A 23657-nucleotide genomic window follows, 5' to 3' on the forward strand; every position below is an offset into this window, starting at 1 on the left:
AATTTGAATGCAGTTGTCTTTTCTATCTTTTAAAGTATTGTTATGTTTTATTTTTATATGCTCTTCATTTCCAAATATGTCCCTCTTCTTCCCTCCCCAGGAACAAAGATTTTAAAATGAATAGGGAAAAAAAGTCACTTCAGCGAAAATAAGTCAAAACTTGATGCTGTGTTCCATACCCATAGACCTTCACCATTCCTGAGAAAGGAGAAAGGTCCATTTTCTTATATCTTCTTGGGTCAGGATTGGTTTGCCTTTTACCTTTTGATTGGTTTTGGGCAAGTCACTTTGTCTTCTCAATCTCAATTATTTCATCTTAAAAAAATAGGTAATAAGGTCCCTAGTAACTGCCTCCTTTAGTTGATATTGTGAGTAAATCACTTTACAACCTCTGAAAGGGTCTTTTTAACCCAACTCAATAACAGGCTTCTCCATGAAATACTTTTTGATTCCATAGTCATTAACCATCTTCTCCTTAGGACCTCATTAGCATTTTTTTTCTTTTTGCACAGGAAGGCAGGGCAATTGGGTTTAAGTGACTTGCCCAAGGACACGTAGCTAGCAAGTGTTAAATGTCTGAGATCCTATTTGAACTCAGGCTCTCCTGACTCTAGGGCTGGCGTTCTATTCACTGTGCCACCTGGCTGCCCCTCTCATTAGTATTTCTTTAAGAGAAAGTGTTTAATGAGGACATGCCCTTTGCCAGCATGGAGTTTATAGTCAGTGTAGTAGAGAGAGTAGAAACCCACACAAAATTATAGAATGTCAGAGTTGGAAGATAGCTCAAAAGCCATCTAGTTCAACTGATACTGAAATGAGAATTTCCTCGACAACATCTCTAGGTGACCGTTCAGTTTCTACTTTAAGACACTCAGTAATGGGGAACTCATTACCTCCCAAGGTAGCCATGTCCTCTTTTGGTCAGTTCCAATGGTTAGCGGTTTTTTTTCTCTGTCAAGCACCAAACTAGCACTCTTATTTCCCTCTCTTGAGGGTCTATTGGCCTTCTGTTGATTAAAAGAATAATTCCTATATGTTTAATATGATTGTATATGTATAGCCTATATCAGTTTGCATGCCATCTTGGGGAGGGGGCAGGGAAGGGAGGAGGGAAAATTTAGAACTCAAAATCTTACAAAAGTGATGGTTGAAAACTAAAAATAAATTAAAAGAAAAAATAAAAATAGATAAAATATAAAAAAATAATGATTCCTATCTCTGTTTCCTGGTGTATAGATGACAGGGGCTTGAGGCTAGTCCCAAGGTAGACTTCCTGCCTCAATCCTCCAGTAATTGTGCAAAAATTGTACCATTGCTGAGAAAAACAAAAACTCTGAACACCATAATGATCCTGTTAGTTTAAGCATCAGGTCACTTCCTTAGAAAGCCTTAACAGAGAGTTTCCAGACACATGAGTTAGGATAACAAAGACAACTAGATGGCACAGTGGTTAGCGTGCTGGGTTTGGATTCAGGAACCCCTGAGTTCAAATCCAGTCACAGACACTTATTAGCTATGTGACTCTGGGAAAGTCACTTAACCTCTGCCTTGGTTTACTTGACTGTAAAATGGGCATCACTATATTACCTACCTCCCAGTGTTGTTTATATCAAATGAAATAATGTTTGTAAAGCACTTAGCACAGTGCCTGGCACATGGCAGGTATTTCCCAAATGCTTATTTCCTTCTCTTCCATTCCCCCAGTGAAGAAAAGAGAGAAGAGATGCTTCTAGGAATCTGCAGTTTGTGGCACATAGAATATATTCCTGTGCAGCTTGCTTTTCTTTTACCTGTAAAGAGAATGCTCGCTCCAGATCAGGATGTGCCTGTGACAGCTTCAACTGCTGTTTGCTGAAGCACGAGCAGATGGGCCCAAATCAGACAATGTGCCAGGATGATCGAGTAGTTAGGGCTTCTCTTACTTGCCTGTGTGCACATGCCCCCTCCCTCTCTCCAGGAATTTTTAGCCTTTTAAATTACTCATCTGAAAAGCCACTCTGAGAATTGGCACTCAGGAACACTAAGGGATTTCACAACCAGCCCATTCTTCCCAGGTATAGGTCAGAAGCAGTTGGGAGGAGCATGTGTAGCCTTCAGTCCCAGAGAAAGGGAGGGAGGGGTCTTCCACTTCCTCTGGGTAATTCCATCTGGCAAACTCACATGAATATGCCTGCTGACTCCTGAAAATTTAGGAGAACAGAACATCTGACCACAATGCTTTGCAAGCAAAGCACTTCTCATCTAGAGATCTCAGAGCACTCTATAGGCATTAACTGATGTTGACCACATTTCCCACAATTTAAATTGTATTGACCCAATTTTGCACATGTGCAAATCAGGGTAAATTTGGGGTTAAAGGATCAATGCAGAGAGGCAGTGTGGTGTAGTGGACAATGTGAATTCAGGTATATCCTCTGACATATACTGGCCATGTGAATTAGGGCAAGTAATTTTAACTTCTCGGTGCCCCAGAGACTCTTTAATGCTATAAACTACAGGGTTGGTGCCAGTCTGAATGGTTGGATGGAGTTTTCTCCCCAGAAGTTACCTAAAACACAGAAATTGCACCTGCTATGGCTTAGGCTTCTGAACACATACTGGCTGTGTGATGCTGGACAGGGCTCTTACCTTCTCAATGCTCCTCTAATACTGTGCCATTCTTTAATTTTTTTTTTTTTTGCTTTTTGGAGGGGGGAGGGTGGGCAATTGGGGTTAAGTGACTTGCCCAAGGTCACATGGCTAGTTTTTTGTGTTGTGTCTGAGGTAGGATTTGAACTCAGGTCCTCCTGACTCCAGGGCCAGTGCTCTATTCACTGCGCCACCCAGCCACCTCCCTTTGATTTTTTTTTAAAAGAGAATTTCCTCATCAGAGAGTTCTCTATGTCAGTGAAATCCCTTTCTCCTAATCATTAGGTGTTGGGGATGTTTGCTGTTGTTCAGTAGTGTCAGACTCTTTGTGACCCCATTTGGGGTTTTCTTGGCAAAGATATTGCAGTGGTTCACCACTTTCTTCTCCAGCTCATTTTACAGATGAGGAAATTGAGATAAATAGGGTTAAGTGACTTTCCCAGGGTCACACAGCTAGTAAGTGTCTGAGGCTGGATCTGAAGTCAGGAAGAGGAGTCTTCTTGCCTTTAGGCCTATTGGCTGTATGTACTATGGCGCCACCTAGCTTTCCTATTCATTAGGTATTGAGGATATAGAGACACAAGGGAATTTACAGCTCAGGGTGGGTGGGGAATACATTGGGTGTCTGAGAAAATAGAGGGTATATGCAAAGTGATTTGAGAGAGAGAGAGACAGAGACAGAGAGAGAGAGAGAGAGAGAGAGAGAGAGACAGAGAGAGAGAGACAGAGACAGAGAGAGACAGAGAGACAGAGAGACAGAGACAGAGACAGAGAGAGAGAGACAGAGAGAGAGACAGAGACACAGAGACACACAGAGAGAGACACACAGAGAGAGGAGAGAGAACAGATCATCAGAGTGAGTCATGTGAAGGAAAAGGAGAAGGGAATAAGCGTTTACTAAGGTCTCACTCTGTGCCAAGCACTTTACAAATATCTCACTCAGCCCTTTAAGCCAAGTGCTATTATTATCCCTATTCGATTGTTGAGGAAACGGAGGCAGAAAGAAATGAAGTGACTTTCCCAGGGTCACACAAATTGTAAGTATCTGAGACTAGATTTGACCTAAGGCCTTCCTGACTCCAGCCCCAGCACTCTCTCCACTGTACCCCTTAGCTATGAGTGTCATTGTTCACGGAGCTCAGACATAGATACCACAGCCTCATTGAGCCTTCCCTACAGGTTTTCATGGTTTGGGATAGAATAGTAGGAATCATAAGAATCCTAGGACTGTAGTTCCAGAGCTGGATATGACCTCAGAGGCCACCTAGTCCAAAACCTCCTTATTAAATAGATGAGGGAAGTAAACTAAGAGTAAACACATTAATAAAGACCAAAAAAAAAAAAATAGATGAGGGAACTGAGGCATCTTCTAGATGTAAAGTGACCCGCCTGGGGTCACGCATTTGGCAAGCATCTGAGACTGGATTTGAATCCAGGCCTTCCTGACTCCCAGTCCAGCTCTCTATGCACAGCATCTTGAGGATAAACCTGAAAAAGGAATTTCTTCTTGCTCCTCTTCCAAATATGAGTGCCTAGATGGTGAGGGAGGACTGGCTTTTACCTTTTTTTGTATCTGCAGCTCTTAGCATAGTGCCTGGAACATAATAAGCGCTTAATAAATGTTTATTCATTGACAAATATCCCAGCAACGGGGATTCCTTCCTACCCAGTTCCTTTGAGGATTTTCTCTCCCCTGTGTTCATTTACTCTTTCCTTACCCTCATGGTTAGAAGGACACTTAAGAGATTAATTTCATTGTTGTTTTTTAAAGGATGTTTTTATTTTATTTTTTCAATTACATATAAAAACGATTTAATCATTCATTTTAAAATAAATTTTTAAGTTCCAAATTCCTTCCCTCATTTTTTTCCTCCTCCCTCCTTGAGAAGGTAAGCACTTTGATATGGATTACACATGTATGACCATGCAAAACAAATGCACACATTAGCCATGTTGCAAAAGAAAACACAGACCAAAAAATATATATATATAGAAAGAAAAAGGAAAAAAAAAACAAGAAAAAGAAAGTGAGAATAGTATGCTATGATCTGCATTGAGACTTCATCAGTTCTTTCTCTGGAGGTGGATAGCATTTTTCATCTGAAGTCCTTGGGAACTATCTTGGATCATTGTTTTGCTGGGACTAGCTAAGTCATGCACAGCTAGGGTCCCTTCATGTCGGGAGGCTGTGGACACCATGGACAGAGCCCTGATTCTACAGTTAGGGGACCTGAGTGCAGATCAGTTTCAATGCTTATTCCCTATGTGACCTTTAGCAAGTCACTTGACAATGCTCTCTTTAACTTCTACCTCAGTTTCCTCATCTGTAAAAATGAAGGAGTTGGACTAGATGGCCTCTGAGGTCCTGGATCTATGATTCTTGAATTTTGTGGAGAAAGAAATTAAGTCCTTGAGAGGCAAGGTGACTGGACCATGGTGATACAGGGAGTAAGTGTCAGAGGCAAGATTCAAACATGGTTCTAGCTCCAAGTTTGTCAGCCAGTCAGCTAGCATTTCTATAGCACCTACTATGTGCCAGGCACTGTGTTAGACACTATGCAAATATTATCTCCTTTGATTCTCACAACAACTCTGAGAGGTAGGTGCTATTATCATTACTCCATTTTACAATCGAGGAAACCAAGGCAGAGGTTAAGTGACTTGCTTAGGGTCACAAACCATCTGATTTGGTCTTGGGTGCTTCTGACTCCAAGTTTAGCACTCTCCATTGAGCTACCTACTTCCAGAGACTGTTGTGTTTTTGGGTTTATATCTCTACTGCCTAGCACAGTACTTGATATAAAATAAATGGTTACAAATGGCTGTGGAAATGAATTGAGGCAATGTGAGGTTTTATGTGGCAGCCCAAGAGTTTGACTCTTCTCCTTTGACTTTTGAACCTGAAAATACTGAGGGTCTACCCACTCTCCCAATGTAGTCTGGATGGGGAACATTTGTGGAGACATTAGTCATAGAAGAGTCAGGGAGGGGGTGGCCAGGTAGCACAGCGAGTAAGAGCACCAACTCCAGTGTTGAGAAGACCTGGAGATCGAATCCTGGGCTCAGACACTTAGCACCCACCCAGAAACACCTGGCCGTGTAACCTTGAGCAAGTTACTTAACCCCGATTGCTTAGGGGCGGCCAAGTGGCTCAGCGAGTAAGAGCACTGGCTCCAGTGTCGGGATGACCTGGATCAAATCTGGGCTCAGATACTCAGCACCACACCCAGAAATAACTGGCCGTGTAACCTTGAGCAAGTTACTTAACCCCAATTGCTTAAAAAAAAAAAAAAGAGTCAGGGAGAGCATTGTGATTTCATACATCACTAGGACCAGTGGGTTGCCCTCCTTCCAGGAGTCTTAACACTGTGCATATTACTTTCAATTTCATTAAAAATAATTTAATTTATAATCTACAGTGTGAATTTTCAGGGCATAAAATTGGGAAAGAGATTAGAATTTAAATGGGAAGGGGGCAAAATGCATCAAATAAATGATGATTTACATGGAAATACGCTTTTGAAATTTTCAAAAAGCTAATATATGGTTTCATTCAGTCGCATCATACATTAGGCAGAAGTGATTTATCTGATTAATGCTCCCAGCTATTAGTTTTTCCTTCTTAAAATGACTTTGTATCTACTTGTATGTGTATGCGATGCATTCCTCTTCCTATTAACCTCCTTCCTCACTCAAGTAGAATGTAAACTCCCTGAGAGAGAGAGCTATTTTTGTTTTGTCACATTCCTAGAGTTTAGCTCAAAGCAGGTACTTAAATCAACTGATTACCTAGGGTTCTAGGAACAATTCTTCTGTATGAGTATTGTTCCATCATTTCAGTCAAATTCACCTCTTCTTGATCCTATTTGGGGTTTTCTTGGCAGACACTGGAGTGGTTTGCTATTTCCTTCTCCAGCTCATTTTACAGATGAGGAAACTGAGTTTGCGTTAAGTGGGTTCAGCGACTTGCCCAGGGTTGCACAGCTAGTAAGTGTCTTGAGTCCAGATTTGAACTCAGGTCCTCCTGACTCCAGGGCCCGCACTCCATTCACTGTGCCACCTAGTGGCCCATCTCCTGACCTTTTAAAACTTAGAAGATTGGGGGTTCCACCACCTCCACATGTTGTTGTTGCTGTTTGTCCTTTGTTCCCAAAGAAGACCATGACATCAGGGAGGTGATGCTTTGAATTGAAAGTGAATTGGATTTAAGTGAGGCAGGGCTGTGCAAGGTCACCAGCCTCACTTTCTCCTCCAGAGTCATCTGGGTCCAGTGACGAGATCTAGGTCAGGATGACTGGAGATAGCCCCGGATGCCATGAGAGACACTGGCCTTTTTAGCTAAGTTCTTTAACAGGTCTTAGTTTGAGATAATGCCCATTCACTGAGTAAGGTTAGGTAAGAAAAGAGGCAGAGAATGGCCTCTTTTACTTAGTATGGGATGAAATGCAAAGGCCAAGAACTAAGGCCCCTTCACAGGGCCTCACAGCCTGAAGGGAGAGTGGGAATAAGCTCTAAGGCATCTCCATTTAGGGAGAGGATGGTTTCTCCTCCATACTAAGAGTAGAGGAGTCTAAGAGATCCCCCAAGAGCACTGAGATAAAGAAGATGGGCTGAAACTGACTCAAGCCTTTTCAAAGCCTCTGCAGCCAGTCAGAGAACTTCCCATTCACCCTGTGGTTAGCCACCTAAACCAGTTACAGAATGTCTTCTAATTCACCACAATTATCACTACTCTCTCTGAAGCAGGCCTCCGCAAATCTCCAAGGGGAGAGATGGCAACTGAGTCACACCAGGCTTATATGAGAACCTGTTACAGACTCTATGTACCTTTACATTGTACATAGGGCAACTAGGTGGTTCAATGGATGGATCATCAGGAGTGGAGTCAGGAAAACCCGAGTTCAAATCCAGCCTCAGATACATACCAGCTGTGTGACCCTGGGCTAGTCACATAACCCTGTTTGCCTCATCTGTAAAATGAGCTGGAGAAGGGAATGGGAAACCACCCTAGCACCTTTGCCAAGAAAGCTCCAAATGAGGTCATGAAGGGTCAGACATGTCTGAAAATGACTGAACGACAACAAAACACTCTACTTGTCTTACTCTTGTATGTTCAAAGTTATTTTCGCGTTCTCTCCCTCATAAAAATGTGAGTTCATCTGAAGGTAAGGACCATATGTTTTGCGTTTCTTTGTGTCCTTGCACTTAGCACATACAAATAACAACAAGCATTTTATAGCACTTTAAGTGTATATATTTTATATATATACAGAGTACTTTACATATTTTAACTAATTTGACTACTGTAAGGTCTTTAATTTTTGGTGACTCTGTGGCACTGTCAGACCCAGAAGTACCTTCTAAATTACTTGCTGTAACAGACTAATCTGGTGAGGGTGGCATGTCCCCTCCCCCTTAACCTTGAGTTGAAAATATTCCTCACCAAGTACAAAGTGGTCCCTTGTGGTCTCCTAACTTCCCACAAGAGTTTAGGTTTCCATGGTGATGCATCAGGTTGCTGGAGCAGAAACACAGGTGATGGAGAAGCAGCTTTTAATTAGATAATAATTGGTTAGAAGCTTATGACTGGAAAATTGACCATTCTGTTTTTGAACATCTTTTAAAATGTCCAATTGGAATGAACCAGGAACCTGTGATATGCCAAGGGCCAGGCAGGAAGTTCATAGTTCTCAAGGAGACCAAGAAACCCCAAATAGTAGGAGATTGACAGAACTGGGCAAGGTAGAGACTTCTGCAGGGAGCTGCAGAGACTGCAGCTGATGGCTTCCTCAGGGACTGCACTTCCGTTTGGTCTGAAACTTCACCCTCCCCTGCTCCCTTTGAGGCCATGCCTCAAGTAAAAGGCGTCCATTCTGCCCAGCCCCCGGCCTCATGCAGCCGTTCAACGTCCCCATTCAGATTACACTGCAGGGCAGCCGGAGGCGCCAGGGAAGGTAAGAACTGAGCAAGAACTGAGGAGAAGAACTCAACTCTTATTGAAGGATGTGGATAGGCTTTCCTCTGTGGGAAGAAGGGGAGAGGATAGAAAAGATCATCTCAGTGGCATTTTACTTTTGGGGGGTAGTGGGACTTCAAACCCCAGGACTTCAGAAATTATTTTGGATTTATTTTGGGTAATTTCTGCAATTCCTTGTCTATGTAGAAGTTGTTTTTCCCCCAGTGAATGTTTTTCTCTCAGTAAAGATCCTTGAGGTCAGAAACTTTCATTTTGCCTTTTATCTCTAGTGCTTAACATTATGTCTTGAACACAGTAGGGTTTTACTAAATAATGTGTGTTGATCAAATTTTACATATAATATGTATTTGTATTTATTTATCTATGCATATGTATATGTTATTTCCCCCCAGGAATGTAAGATTCCTGAGTATGGGGACTATTCTATCATTGTCTCTGCATCTTCAGCACCTGGCACTGTGTCTGAAAAGTAGTAGGTACTTAAAATGTTGCATTCAACTAAATCAAGGCTTCTTTCGCCTTATGCTGAGAACCTTGAGACATTCTATCCCGGAACTTCGTACTCTCTTGGCCGATAATGGGGCTTACTGGAAAGGAGAAGAGTGAGGGGGATGGCAGCAAGGGTAGATGGTGGGCAGGGGCATTAAATCAACACAAGCTTGGCTCCTGGGATGTAACATTCTAATACTCAGATCACCTGAAAGAGAACGCAAGACTTGCCCATTGTATCAGTGTGTCAAGACCAAAGATGGAACTAGGAGTCCGATCATATATTGAAAGAACATTGAGTTTGAAGACAGAACATCTAGGTTCAAATCCCAGCTCCACCATTCACCAACTATATGACCCTAGCAAGTTATAACCTTTCAGGGCTTCAGGATTTTTAGGTATAAAATGAGAGGAATATAATAGGTAAAATCTCATAACAATATTACTTGGATAGATGCATTAAGACTGACAAAACACTTTACATACATCAATTCGTTTGATCCTTACAACAATCCTGTGAGGTATGTAGTGTAGGTACTATTATCTTCATTTTACAGATGTGGAAAATGAGGCTTAGAAAGATTCAGTGATTAGCCCAGGGTTACACATCTTGAAAGTCTTGGAGGCAAAAGAACCCTTCCACTCGTGACCAACAGAGAGAAAGTAATGATTAAGATTCTAAAGCTCGTAGTTACCTCCCCATATCACATACTTTATCCTTTAAATACAGGCACAGATATAGGAGAGTGGGAAAGATAAAAAGAGGGTCCAGTCAAGGGGAGGAGGATGCAAGGTAAAGAGAAATTGGGGAAAATGATAGAGGAAGCAGAAACCAGAGGCGGGATAGAGGAAGGAATATAAACAAATTCTGGAAAACATCATTTCTGCAAAATAAGTGACCTTTATTGCCATGTGGCAGGGAAATAGAGAGCCTGTGAACACCATTAAACTTTGACATTAAAAGTAAAAAAAAAACGCAGGCAGGGAAACAAGCCCTGTTGTTCTGACCCCAACTCTGATGGATGCTTACAATATAATTAGTTGTAAGCTTGCCCCCAAAGCAAATGCTCTCTCATTCTCACTCCCAAAATGACTAATTAACCCACAACACAGTTTTCCCATTCAATTTGATGAATTGTACTGCTCTTTCCAAAGAGAGAGTTTGTTTAGTAATTTCTTTGTAAACTAAGAAAATAAGTGTACAGAAAAGATGACTAGGGAAAGTCTCTTATAAACAATTAAAAAGGAACTATTATTAATTCAGTAGACCAACTACTCAGAAGCCTCCCACTTCCACAGGCAGCCCAATGAAGAAATGGTCACATTTTGGGGGAGTTCTGAATCTTTGTAAGACAAGTCAAGAAAGAAAGTTAAGTCAACAAATGTTTATTAAGCATTTACTCAATGCCCAGCTAAGTACTGAGAATATGAGTACAATAAGAAAGAAAGTTCCTGCCCTTAAGGTGCTTATATTCTAATGGAAAAAGATAACATAAAAAGAAGCTGAAAGGGGGAGGGAAAAAGTATGGAAAAGTTCTAGGGAGTCCAGAAAGGAGTAAAGACAATGGGTGACCGGGGCACTTTCTTTAAAGTAAAGGCTCTGGGAAGAACCTCTCAGAGGAACTTCAGTCAATCAAAAGAAATGACCAGAGGAATGGAGTGAACTTTCAGGGTAAGAAGGTTGTTTGCTGTGGCTTGGTAGGGAAAGTCCAGAGAGTCAGGAGCAGAGCTCTGAGAGGGATAAAGACAGACAACTACTATTCTTGTTCTTATTCTGCCTAATAATAAAAAAACTTCAGGGTCCTGGGAAAAGCCATCTGTACCTCCAAAGACCCAGTTTAGATAAGAAAGTTAGATAACATTGTTAAAGTTCTCAGACACTCACCTTTGTTGTATTAAATCCATCACTGGTCAGGTCTGTTATAATGGAGATTCCTTTGGGGTATAGGTTAGACTAGATGAACACTAAGGTCACTTCCTACTCTCAGATTTTCTATTTCTGTGAAATCAGAAGACATCTGGTGAGTAATGTCCCAATAACAGCCTGGGACTCAGGTCTGGATTGGAAAATCCAATCCAGTTTGCTTCTTTATTATGGAATCCCTTATCAATAGTCTTCCTTATATTCCTGATATTATCTCCTTGAGAGGCTGTATGCTGTGGTGGAAAGAATGGTGGATTGGAGTCCTAAGACCTGAGTTTAAACCCCACTTCTGCCACTTACTATCTATGGGGCCTTTGGCCAGCAACTGAACCTTAGTTTTCTTATCTGTAAAAAGAGATGATTTGAATTGATGATCTCTTAGGTCTTACTAACTCTAGATTTATGCTTCTATGATCATAGAGGTGCTGAATTCCAATTCTTCAAGTAAGCAGAGATGTGACCTACTGGGTCAAACAGAGCTTTGATCCAGGATGGTGAATTGGTGGTGGTAGTGCAGATAGTGCTTTTCCTTCTCCTCTTGGACATTGTGGGGTCAGTGAAGGACCACATAGCATGGAGGACTGCCCTGAGAAGGAACCATTTTGTCCCTTTCCCCATGTGAGGACTTGGGACAGGAAGTACTTCCTTCTATCTCATCTAGTCTGAGTGTCACCTTCTCCCCCAGGTGTCCTGTTCCCACCACTCTCCTCTCCAAGAACCTGCCTTTCTTAACTAGGGTTAGATGAGTGGTGACTGTGACATAATCTGGTCTTGAGGTGTGTCTCATATTCACCTTCCCCTTGATTTGCTCTGGTTTCTCCGAGAATTCCTAGTTACAGCTCCATAAGTAAGAGTGGGTAAGCTAGGAGAGAATTGAAGACAAGATATTCTTTAGAGGTTTTGTCAATTGATCAGTCAAGAAATTTTTATTAAGTACCTAAAATGTGTTAGACATTGGGGTAAAAAGATGAAAGAAACTCCTTCAGGAGTTTACAATCTATCCAGGGCAGACAACATGCTCACATATGGGTATATACAAATCAGATACAGAGTGATTGGGAAGGTACTAGAAGATGAGGGAAGGAAGATGCCAAAAGGATATAAGAAATATTTTCCCCCATCTCACTCCAGTGTTCCCAGAGTGCAAGTGATCATCTTTATGTAATGGCCTCACTGGGTCTTCCCTATGACATTTAAAATTTGCTTTACAGTTCTCTAGTGAGAGGTGTTTACTAAACACCAAATGTTATCAACTCTTTCCCTGAAGAGTTGAGGGGCTAGAGATCTGACCATTTCTCAAAAGATCTTTAGGTGAACATTTTAGACAGGGGAACATGGTATAATAACTTCCCAACTGATGCTAATAAGTTATGCTGGTGCCAGAATATACCACTGTAAAATGTTAAGAATTCCACCAGGACCTTATTAGGAGATAATTCCCCCTGCAGTGCACCCTGGATCCTTAAGAATACCTATCAGAAGGTCTTGGCATAATTCCGGAGCTGTCCATAGTGCCAGAAGTCACCTTTTGACAATGTAGTGTCTTGACAAAAGGCTCCAGCATTTGAGATCTAAAGACTGGTTGGTGGTCACCTAGTTAGTCAGTTTCAGATCTGAGACTTAAATCCAGAACTTCAAGCTGGTCTCCTCTCAATTACTTTCTTTTCAAATCTGTTCATACAGTATCAATGTTTGAATTTTGTTTTCTTCTACTCTCTCTGCCCATTCTGCCCAATGGGATTAAGAACGAAAAACAAGGGACCTTTAAGATCTCAAAACTAGCTCACTGGTCTATAATAAATAGGTTGCCATGAATCCTGCCAAGTTGTGAATCAGGGCTTTCTTAGGTGGACCCTTGGGACTTCAGTGGGGTTGCCTATGTTCCCTGAGGTATCTCTACAGTTAGAAGATCTTGCCAAGGGAAGAGGAGGGAGCATACTAGAGGAAAAAATGAAAGTGAAGCTGTTGTGGGGAACAGTAGGGAAGAACCTGAAATTTTTTCTCTTGTGAATATTCTATCCTAAGAGTTTCTGTTGAGCTCCAGGAGAAGGGGTTGCCTAAAGCATAGGAAGGATATACTTATATGGCATGTGATGTTATGAAAGGGCACTCATGAGTGAGCACTGGAGAGGGAGAGGATCTGGGTTCAAATCCTACTTCTGGTGCTTCCTACCTGTATGACCTTGAGCAAGTCACATCACCTCCTAGGGTCTCTGTTTTTATATATATATATAAAAGAGGGGGTTAGACTAGATGACCTCTGAAGTCCTTTCTAACTGCAATTCTATGATGCCAGAAGTAGCATGTCACAGTAGGAAGATCATTGACTTGAATCAAAGGATCTGGGTTCAAATCCTACCACTTGCTACCTGGATGTCCTTGGTCAAGTCAACCTTGGTTAAAATGAGGGGGTTGGCTTGTATGGCCTCCCAGGTCTGGACCTTCTAGCTCTTAAAACTATGATCCTATGAACTTCAGAGGTGATGTGAAGACTACCATATCCTCCCCACCTCCCTCTGTCTGCTGACACTTGAATATCACTGTGATGTACTAATAGCCCTCATAAACCCTAGATTCCCTCTGAAATCTGTATTTTTTTTCTTTTTAAAAAATTTATTTTATTTTTAATTTATGGAATAAAACAAGCATTTCCATAACATAGCAAAATAAAAAAAGATAACTGCACATAAAATTGCAAATCTACTACATACAACTTGCTGTCCCTTTTAAATATACAACAAAGTGATGTCAATTTCCTTTTTTTTCTCTCTCCCTGCCCTAGAGATGACTGCCATTAGATATAAATAGATGTGTGTGTATGTCAAAGTCTTCTATACATACTTCTATTTATTAATTCTTTCTCTGGATGCCAATAGCACCTTCCTTCATATGTCCTTTATAATTAATTTGGGTATTTATAATAACCAAAATAATTTATTTGTTCAAAGTCATTCTTAAAACAATATTGCTGTTACTTTATACAATGCTCTTTTGATTGTGCTCATTTCACTTTTCCTTGTTTTGTGAAAGTCTTTCTATGTTTTTTCTAAAATCTTTGAACTCCTCATTTCTTATAGCACAGTAGTATTCCATCACAATCATATACTACTTGTTTAGTCATTCTGCAATTGATGGGAATCCCTGCAATTTCCAGTTCTTTATCACCACAAAGAGAGCTCCTATAAACATTTTAAAACACATGGTTCTCTTCCTTTTTCCCTAATCATCTTTGAAAATAGACCTAGTAGTGGTATTGCTGGGTCAAAAGGTATAAGTAGTTTAATAACTCTTTGGGCATAATTCCAGATTGCTCCCCCAAATGATTGAATCATTTCATAATTCAACCAAAAATGAATTAGTGGATTTAGAGAAGAGAAAGTGGTTTAAAAAATGAATTTGTTAGTCGTGTGCACTGATTTGGAATTAGATTTTTAAAAATGACCTGTGTATTTATGTGAATTTTTTTATTCTTGACTTCCTTTTATTAATTTTTATTATGTAGGCCTTTCCTTTTGCAACTTTTGGTTGACTAAAAGCCCGTCTTCTGTAATACTAACCTCACCTGGCCAAAACCTGACTTCTGGAATAATAGTGTTAAGGGAAGACTGTTTGATATTCTTTTGATAAAAACCAAAAAGGGAATTTGAGCTCCCCAATGTGATTTAGTTATTCGATAGCTCCCCTGGCTAACTCTATAAGGAAGGATTTCCTCAACACCAGTTTTCCTACCTGTCTTGGTGACATGTAAATCTTCCCCTCAATCAGCCAATTGTGTGTGAACCTTCTAAAAGTAGTTTAATCTGTAACTTGAGTTAGTTTGCCAATGGGGTCTTTTAAACTAGGTTTGTTTCTCTAAGGTATGTATGAGATTATGACTTTGCTTAACTAAGTTTATTTCAAATTTTATGACATTGAAGGGAGAATGGGATTATGAATCTGTCTTTTCTTTTACTTTTATGGTCTAGAGTAATGTATAAGATTACAGAGAATTAATTCTTTGTCATTCTGATGTAATTTTGTCTTTGAGAGGCCTTATTAGAATCCTAATCTTTGTTCAGGTTTATTTTTTGTCTCAGATCTGAACTTATGTCTAAGCATAATAAAATCTAGGGTTTTTTTTTTCTGTTATGCTCTGTGTTATGGTAGATCAATTTCAGCAGCAATTACCTACTACACGTATTCAGAAAAGAGATATTTCTCCCATGACTAAGCCAAGAATGACTAAGAAGTGAGCCATAGTGGATAGATTATTAGGCTTGAAGTCAGAAAGACCTTCATTTCAATCTGGCTTCAGATGCTACGTATGACCCTGGTCAAGTCATTAACCTCTCAGAGCCTCAGTTTCCTCATCTTAAAAAAGATAGGGGAAAATAATAGCACAATGTGATCATGAGACATAAATGAGATAATGAATGTAAAAGTGATTTGTAAGCCTGAAAATGCTACATAAAATCAAGCTGTTATTATCATTAGGCCATACTGCCAGTTTAGTCTTAGGATCAATAAAAAATGAGCAATTAGTAAGAACCACCTGTGTATGGGATGCTCTGCTGGGTGTAGGAAATTTAAAGACAAAAGTGAAACTAGTTCTTGCCCTCAAGAAGCTTACAGTCAAGTTGGTGGGGAATAGGTTATACATGTATATATATTAGTATGTACAAAATCAATTCATCAACATGTATTTATGAAGTGCCTACTTCTTTATATGTGCCAAGTATAATGTTAGGTGCTAGAGATACAAATACAAAATAGACACAAAGAAATTTTTTGGGGAAAATTAGGCTGGATATTTACATATGCAGGTATTTTCAAAACAGATGCAAAAATAGATCCAAAGTGATGGGTGGGTTCAGGGGAGGAAAGAATGTATTAGTAGCTGAGAATGCAATGAAAAGCTTCCAGAAGAAAACTAGTGATTCTGAGTTGGAGATTTAGAGATGGCAGAGACCTTAACAGTCATCTAGTCAAACTGCCTCATTTTACATGTGGCGACTCATTATTGTTAAGTGACTTGTTCAAGGTCACAAAGATAATAAGTTGAAGAGTTGGGATTTGAACTAGGGTCTTTTGACTCTCTATATAATCTTCTTTCTCTATATCACATTGAACAATCAGATGAGTTTATTCCTTGAAAGGAACAAAATTGCATTCATGAAAAAAGTTCTGTGATGAAAACTTTTCATTAATTTAGACCAATATTCTTCCCCCACTCTTACCCCCATTAGTCTGAATTAGTGTGGATTTGCTTTTTTTCCTTTTTTTTTTTTTTTAAAGCAATCGGGGTTAAGTAACTTGCTCAAGGTTACATGGCCAGTTATTTCTGGGTGTGGTGCTGAGTATCTGAGCCCAGATTTGATCCAGGTCATCCCGACACTGGAGCTGGTGCTCTTACCCACTGAGCCACCTGGCCACCCCTAAGCAATTGGGGTTAAGTAACTTGCTCAAGGTTACATGGCCAGGTGTTTCTGGGTGGGTGCTAAGTGTCTGAGCCTGGGATTTGATCTCCAGGTCATCAGGACACTGGAGCCGGAGCTCTTACTCGCTGTGCTACCTGGCCACCCCTTCCTTTTTCTTTTAATTCTTATATCAAACAATTTATTTATTTTTACCAAACTCATTTATTTGTCATTTTGTCTGTCTAGTGCAAACACCAAATAGAGGCTAAAAATTTTCAGAGGGTAGAAAAGAGGAGATTCAGGATTCTGGTAACCTTGGGGTCAATGGATTACAGTCTGCTTGCTACTTCCTTCTCTCCATTCCGTTCATAAAGAAAAACCCAAATTATAGACACCTTTCCCAGATGCTACAGTAAGGATCTCCTTCCTCTTTCCCAGGGAAATAATCCTCAGTCCCACCCTCCTTCCAAAGACAGCACCAAACTGCTCCAACAGGGGCAAGTCAAAATCCCAATTCTACTTTGCTTTACACAGCTGTAGGAGATGGAGCCTGAGACCCTAGAATTTGGTTTAGACTAAAAAATGAAATCTCCAAGATCCCTACACCTATGAGATTCTGTCCCCTGAAGTGCCTTAGTAAGCAATTTTCTCTTCCATTCATCTGAATCTGTTGTATTACTTTCACAACACAAATTATAAAATTGATTAGAGGGCAAATTTAGTGCTGTTTGTCTCAGCTGGTATTGCTTCTGGGTAGTTGTTGCCCCAGGTGCTGAAATTGCTAGTTATTACTCTCCAAAGTACTGTGACAGGACCTCTATTGCCATTAAGTGGGAACAAAGGCAATCTAGTCTTCATTCCACCCTGGTAGAGCCCTAGTGCTTTTGCAACTTTTCCCCTTTCCTTTTAGTTTTCAACATTCACTTTTATAAGATTTTGAATTCCAAATTTTTCCCCCCTCCCTTCCCCCTTCCCCAAGATGGCAAGCAATCTGATATAGACCATACATTTTTGCTTGATTTTCAATTATAGTCTTACCTGGGGAATGACAAGTGGGAATATGTCTTTTCTTTGGGGGAACTGGTCAATTTTTATACTTATACAGGATTGTAATGATAATTTTAAAATAATATTTTTTAATCCATCTTGTCAAAGGTCAGCCTTCTCTACTTCTGATAGGAGGAAAAAGAAAGACTGTGGTGATGGAGAGTCTGCTCCAGATGTACAGAAAAAGCCTCCTTCCAGTGCAGGAGAAGATCGAGCTATCCTCCTGGGGTTTGTGATGATGGGTTTCTCTGTCCTTATGTTTTTTTTGCTTGGAGTCACCATTCTAAAACCTTTCATGCTCAGGTAAGAACAAAAAGCCCAAAGAAATGCTAGTTGTGTACATCACTGCTCATGGACTGGGCAAACTCAATAAAGAGCCAGTTATGATCTATGGCAGTCAAGAGAGCTAATGCTATTCCTGGCTATAAGAAGGAAGGCCCAGTGTCCAATGAGGAGAAGTGAAGCTCCATTCTGATGTGCCCTGGGCAGACCACATCTGGCACATGGTGTTCAGGAATCACATTTTAGGTAAGATACAGACAAACTGGAGTAAGCACAGAAGAGAACATCCATCCTGGAGAGTGGAATGGTGCTCTTAGAATAATAGCTAACAGGGCCACGTGGCTAGGTGGCGCAGTCAGTGAATAGAGAACCGGCCCTGGAGTCAGGGGACCTGAGTTCAAATCCGGCCTCAGACACTTAACACAAAGCTAGCTATGTGACCTTGGGCAAGTCACTTAACCCCAATTACCCTGCCTTCCCCCCTCCAAAAAACAAAAAAGCAAAAAAAAAAAAAGAATAATAGCTAACATTTATACAGCACTTTCAGATCTGCACAGCCATTTACAGGCATAGTTTCACTGGGCCTTCACAATAACTCTGTGAGGAAGGTGCTTTTCTTATCCTGATTTTACATCGCACTCAAAGAAACAAGCTGAGAAAGGTTACGTGACTTGCCCAGGGTCAGTCAGTAAGTATCTGAAGTAGGATGTGAACTTGGGTTTTCCTGACCCTAAGTCCACCACTATTCATTGAGGTTATGGCATCCACTGCTATGGAGATCTATTCTGTCACTCTTTCCCCCACCCCTCCTTCAGGGTGTTATGTTAGTTTCTTTATTTGTAAAATGAGGGAGCTGGATTACATGGCCTCTGAAGGCCCTTCCACCATTAGGTCAATAATCTTGTGATCTCCCTTGGTCGAAATTTGCTAATTAGCTAACCTGTGTTCAGAGAAGATAACAGGCTGTCTAAACCATGCCTATTTTCCAGTGGCCTAGAGTTATAGAATGCTGGTGTTGGAAAGGGCCTCTGACATTAGCCAGTTTAACTGCCACATTTTACAGTTAAGGAACCTGAGACCTAGTGAGAGAAATTCACCCACTCAAGGTTACACAGTGACCTTGACCTTCTGGAGACAGCACCCTCACTTGTTTGTACCTAACCTATTGAATGTTAACAGGGACAACTTCAAGTCATTGAATATCTTTGAATTTCTGAGCTGCTTGTTCCTTCTCAAATCAAATTTATTGTCTGAAATAGTATAGGCAAGAAAGCTCATTATGGAGAAAAAGTTCTTTGAAGAGGTCCCCTGGCAGGAGTTCTGACAGCTTAAATGTTCCAAGAGGTTTAGTTATGGATTAGGGAGGCATTTACCATTGAACAATGAGGTAAATATATCCCAGATCCCAGATCTATAACATCATAGCATAACCTAATTCTTTTCAGTGATGGTGAAATGACATTGCATCCCCTTTCTCCTGACTTAATGTTTTCCTCAATGCAGTGTTTAAATAACTCTGTCCCCTGAAATTTATCAGACTGAAATGATGTACTATTCAACAAGGAACCAGTACTCTGACATTTCTGTAGACATTGTGGAGATAATGGAAGCTAGAGATGTTCACATTGGCACTCAAGGTCTGTGGCAATGATTTTGGTGATCACTGCTTCTATCCACACTTACTAAATTATTATACCAATCATTGCTATTTTGCCTACGAATGCTATTTTATTACTTGAAAACAGAGCCCCACTTACAGGCCTCATAAGTTCACGTGTAATTAAATGTGAAATTCAGATGATTAAAGTTGTAAGTGAATATTTTAAAATCATTATAAAATTACAAAAACAAAGCTGGACAAACTAAATATTTCTGCTAAGAGTATAGTGAGTAACTGGGTGATAACAGAGAATAGGATCATAGATTTAAGGCAGAAAAGCATTTTGGAGATTTTCTAGTCTGACATTTTATTTTATTTTATTTTTTTTTAAAAGCAATTGGGGTTAAGTAACTTGCTCAAGGTTACACGGCCAGGTGTTTCTGAGTGGGTGCTAAGTGTATGAGCCTGGATTCGATCCCCAGGTCATCCCGACACTGGGGCCGGTGCTCTTACTCACTGTGCTACCTGGCCGCCCCCTAGTCTGACATTTTAAAGATGAGGAAATAGGGCCAGAGAGAGAAAATGAACTTGATCCAGTTGACTTAGGTAAGTAGCAGAAGTGGGAGTCAGACCCAGGTCCTTTCACTACAAAATCGGTCTTCGTTTCACTGTATGGTGCTGTCATTCTTTGCTCATTTAAGTTTTTGGGGTTTGGAATTAATTATGTGGCCATATTCCACTGAGTGAGTGACATTGCTCTTAGAATTTTAGACACAATTTTGGACTATCCTCCTGGTGCTTGAATGCTACAGTTGTGCTCAGTAAGGATTGAATCAAGATTATAATAGAGTAGCCTGTAGCCCAGGAATATTTTTTAAAAATTTATTTATTTACTTTTAGTTTACAATATTCAGTTCCACCAGCTTTTGAGTTCCAAATTTTCTCCCTCTTCCTCTGCTCCTCCCTTCTCCCCCATGGCAGCATGCAATCTGATATAGGTTCTACAAATACCTTCACATTAAACATTGGTCAAGTTGTAAAGAAGGATTATAACCAATGGAATGAACAATGAGAAAGAAGGAATAAAAACAAAAAAGAGAGAGAACAAGCAGTTTGCTTCAATCTGCATTCAGACTCCATAATTCTTTCTCTAGATGTGGATTGCCTTTTCCATCATGAGTCTTTTGGAGTTGTCTTATAGCCTTGCATTGCTGAGAGGAGCCCAGTCTATCCAAGTCAGTCATCACAGATATGACATGTCTGTAATTGTGTACAAAGTTCTCCTGGTTCTGCTCTCCTCACTCAGCATGTTCATATAAGTCTCTTCAGGTTATGATGAAGTCCATCTGCTCCTCATTTCTTAGAGCACAATAGTATTCCATGCCATTCCTATACCACAACTTGTTTAGCCATTCCCCAATTCATGGGCATTCTCTTTACTTCCAATTCTTTGCCACCACAAAGAGTCACTATCAATATTTTTGTACACGTGGGTCCTCCTCCCACTTGCATGATCTCTTCGGGATACAGCCCTAGAAGTGGTATTGCTGGGTCAAAGGGTATGCACATTTTTATAGCCCTTTGTATCCCAGGAATATTTAGGGAAGCTCTGGGTGGAAAATCTTTTCTGTGATCAGCAATTGAACCAGAAACCTTTCAAGTGTTTTTTATATGCCATAGGGTCCTGTTGGGCAAAATGTTTTTGTTGATTACTATAATTTAACATAACTTTACATATAATAACAAACTATGATATTATTACATATAATATTCTATAATGTTATTATAAGTATTGCTCATATTTAAATAAAAACTCATGTGTAAGGCTCACAAATCTCTTTCCTTACAACAAACCTGTTGGGTAGGCAATGCCTACACAATCAATTTTCTCCATTAACACAGGACTACATAGCTAACATCAAATCTGGACTTGAACACGCTACTTCTGACACCAAGACTAATGTTTTTTTTTCTACTGCACCCATGAAGAGTTCTTTTTATTGTATTGTTTCTTTTATATTTCTGCAGTTGTACATTTCAGTGATTCTCAGTGTTTAGGACAAAATAATTCTGTAGCAATAAAGGACTGACTCATCTTTCTCCTGGTACTGATATCCAAGATAACATATTTAGGGGTAAAAAGTGAGAGAAGTAACATGACATGATATAAGGAGCATTAGACCTGAATTGGAATGTTTGGGCTCATATCCCAGCTCAATAACACACAGCTAGTATGTGCTAAAGCTATATGTGAACGCAGATCTTCTGAACCTCTATATTCCAATTTGCTCATCTGTAAGATGGAGATGGTATTCTGACTACCTCATACAGTTGTTTTGAAGAATAAAAGAAAAAATATATGTAAGGCTTTTTTTTGTTGTTGTTGTTATCATAAGACACTAGAGGAATGCCAACTCTTGATTCCTGTTAAAGTTGGACAATCACAAGAATATAATCCCTGCTCTGAAGGCACTCCTATTCGAATGGGAGAGACAGTACATTTAGGAGGGTAGGTGGAAAGGTGCTGCAGCAAGCTGGATGGTAATGAATTTTCTTTAATGCCATATCCATTGATTAAAAAAATACCCATTGCTAACTTTGAGACATTTGATGGTGCCAAAGATTTGGGTGGTGAAAATTCCTTGGGTCCCTGCAGGGGTTGTAGAGTCCTGACTGGAAGCAGGGACACTTCTTATTTTTGGTGCTCTTGGGTATAGGACTCTGGACTGCCTCCACCAGGGTTTGAGGGGAGGTGGTAGTTGAGGGTTGATGTGATTTAATTTTCCTTGGCACATACTGTCTTCTGACTTACTCTCAGAGTATATTGCTACTTCAGCTAGGCTGCCTTGCCTGCTGCTGGTGGCAACGTCAGTGGTTAATGTTGGTGATCATGGTAAGACCAGTCTCCATAGGGGTTGCTATCTGGATGGTGGCTGCCTCTTCTAGAACCCATCTCCATTAATCTTTCTCTTTCTTTTGCATCTTTAATCTTTTTTTCTCACTGCTTCCTCATTTCCTTCAACCCAATAGAATTCTAATTTCAACAAGTATTTAAGTACTAGGCATTGGGGATACAAAGACAAAGTGAAAAATCCTCCCTGCCCTCAAGGAGATTTCATTCTGCTGGAGGATACAATATGGAAGCAATAAGCTATGCTAATATGAGGAGACATCTTGCCTTTTAAGTTAGCACAGGAGCTGAGCATTGAAGGAAGTGAGAGTCTCTAGGGAAAGAAGAAAGTGAATTCCAATTATGGAGGACTGCCAGTGCAAATACCTGGAGGTAGAAGATGGAATACTGAGGTTATAAATGGCAAGTGGGCCAATTTGGCTGGAGTAGAGTATGTGAAAGGTCAGGAAATGTAGTCTGCAGGCAGACGGTGAGGACCTTTTAGATGCCTAGTGTAGAAGTTTGTATTTTGTCTAGAGAAAATAGGGAGCTACTGAATTTTCTTGAGCAGGTTAGGGTCACCACATTCTTCTTGTTCTCCTCCAACACTTTTGCCATCTTTACCCTCTTTGATCTAGACTGACTCTTCAACCTGGTCCTTGTCCTAGGGCCCCAAGCTCCATATCTAGCCTGACCCAAACCCTAGAAGGCTGATCTCTGGTCATTTTCATGCCACGCTGCCACAAACTATCTAAATTATTCTATGGCTATGTAGGTGATAAAGGCAGCCTCTAGATCCCGGCACACAGATGCTTAGTGATGCTTGCTTTTCACTTTTTGCTCTAGAAACAGCCATCAAACGAACTCTTCCATTCTTGGAAGGTCTGTCCGTCCGTTCATTACCCCGTGACCTCCCAAGCCCAAGCACGCTGCTCCCCACTCCTCTAGGTCTCCCTTTATTGCAATGTAAGTTTTCTCCTCTTCCTCCTCCCAGCAGAATGTGAGCCCCTTGAAGGCAGAGAGTTATCTTGCTTTTCTGTATTTGTATTCCTAACACTGGGCACATAGTCAGTGCTTAATAAAGGGTTTTCTTTCTTTCATTCAAGCTACTTCTTCTCTGTCTCCTCATCTTCCTTCTGGCCCCTTTCGGTGTTCTTCAGGGTCCTGCTCTTGGTCCTCTAGCTCTCATCTTTGGCGACTAACCCTGTTATGCAGATCGCTTCTAAATCTATGGCTCCAAATTCTGAAGCAGCTTGGGAGCGCCATCCCAGATCTGCAGCGGCCCGTAAGGCAGTTAGCATTTCTTCAGTGTGCATAGCTGTTTGCACGTTGCTTCCCCCATTAGACCATGAGCTCCTTCGAGAGCTGGCTCTTTCTCTTTCTTTCTTTCTTTCTTTCTTTCTTTCTTTCTTTCTTTCTTTCTT

At 40.5% G+C, this 23657-nt stretch overlaps 2 protein-coding genes across 2 annotated transcripts in view; one reads left to right on the top strand and one right to left on the bottom strand.

Annotated features, from left to right (window-relative positions):
* MFN1 (mitofusin 1) overlaps positions 1–23657 on the bottom strand; it is a 468570-nt gene that overhangs the window by 119718 nt on the left and 325195 nt on the right. The gene's annotated exons all lie outside the window — the stretch shown is intronic.
* Positions 8521–23657, top strand: part of KCNMB3 (potassium calcium-activated channel subfamily M regulatory beta subunit 3) — a 24133-nt gene continuing 8996 nt past the window's right edge. The window contains exons 1-2 of the mRNA XM_069104835.1: positions 8521–8582; positions 17570–17764. Coding sequence (XP_068960936.1) covers positions 8521–8582; positions 17570–17764 — 257 coding nt within the window. The remainder of the gene's footprint in view (positions 8583–17569; positions 17765–23657) is intronic.

The sequence above is a fragment of the Petaurus breviceps genome, unplaced genomic scaffold (genome assembly GCF_028583685.1).
Source record: "Petaurus breviceps papuanus isolate PSGF00001 unplaced genomic scaffold, PetGlider_PUasm1.0 688, whole genome shotgun sequence".
NCBI lineage: Eukaryota > Metazoa > Chordata > Mammalia > Diprotodontia > Petauridae > Petaurus > Petaurus breviceps.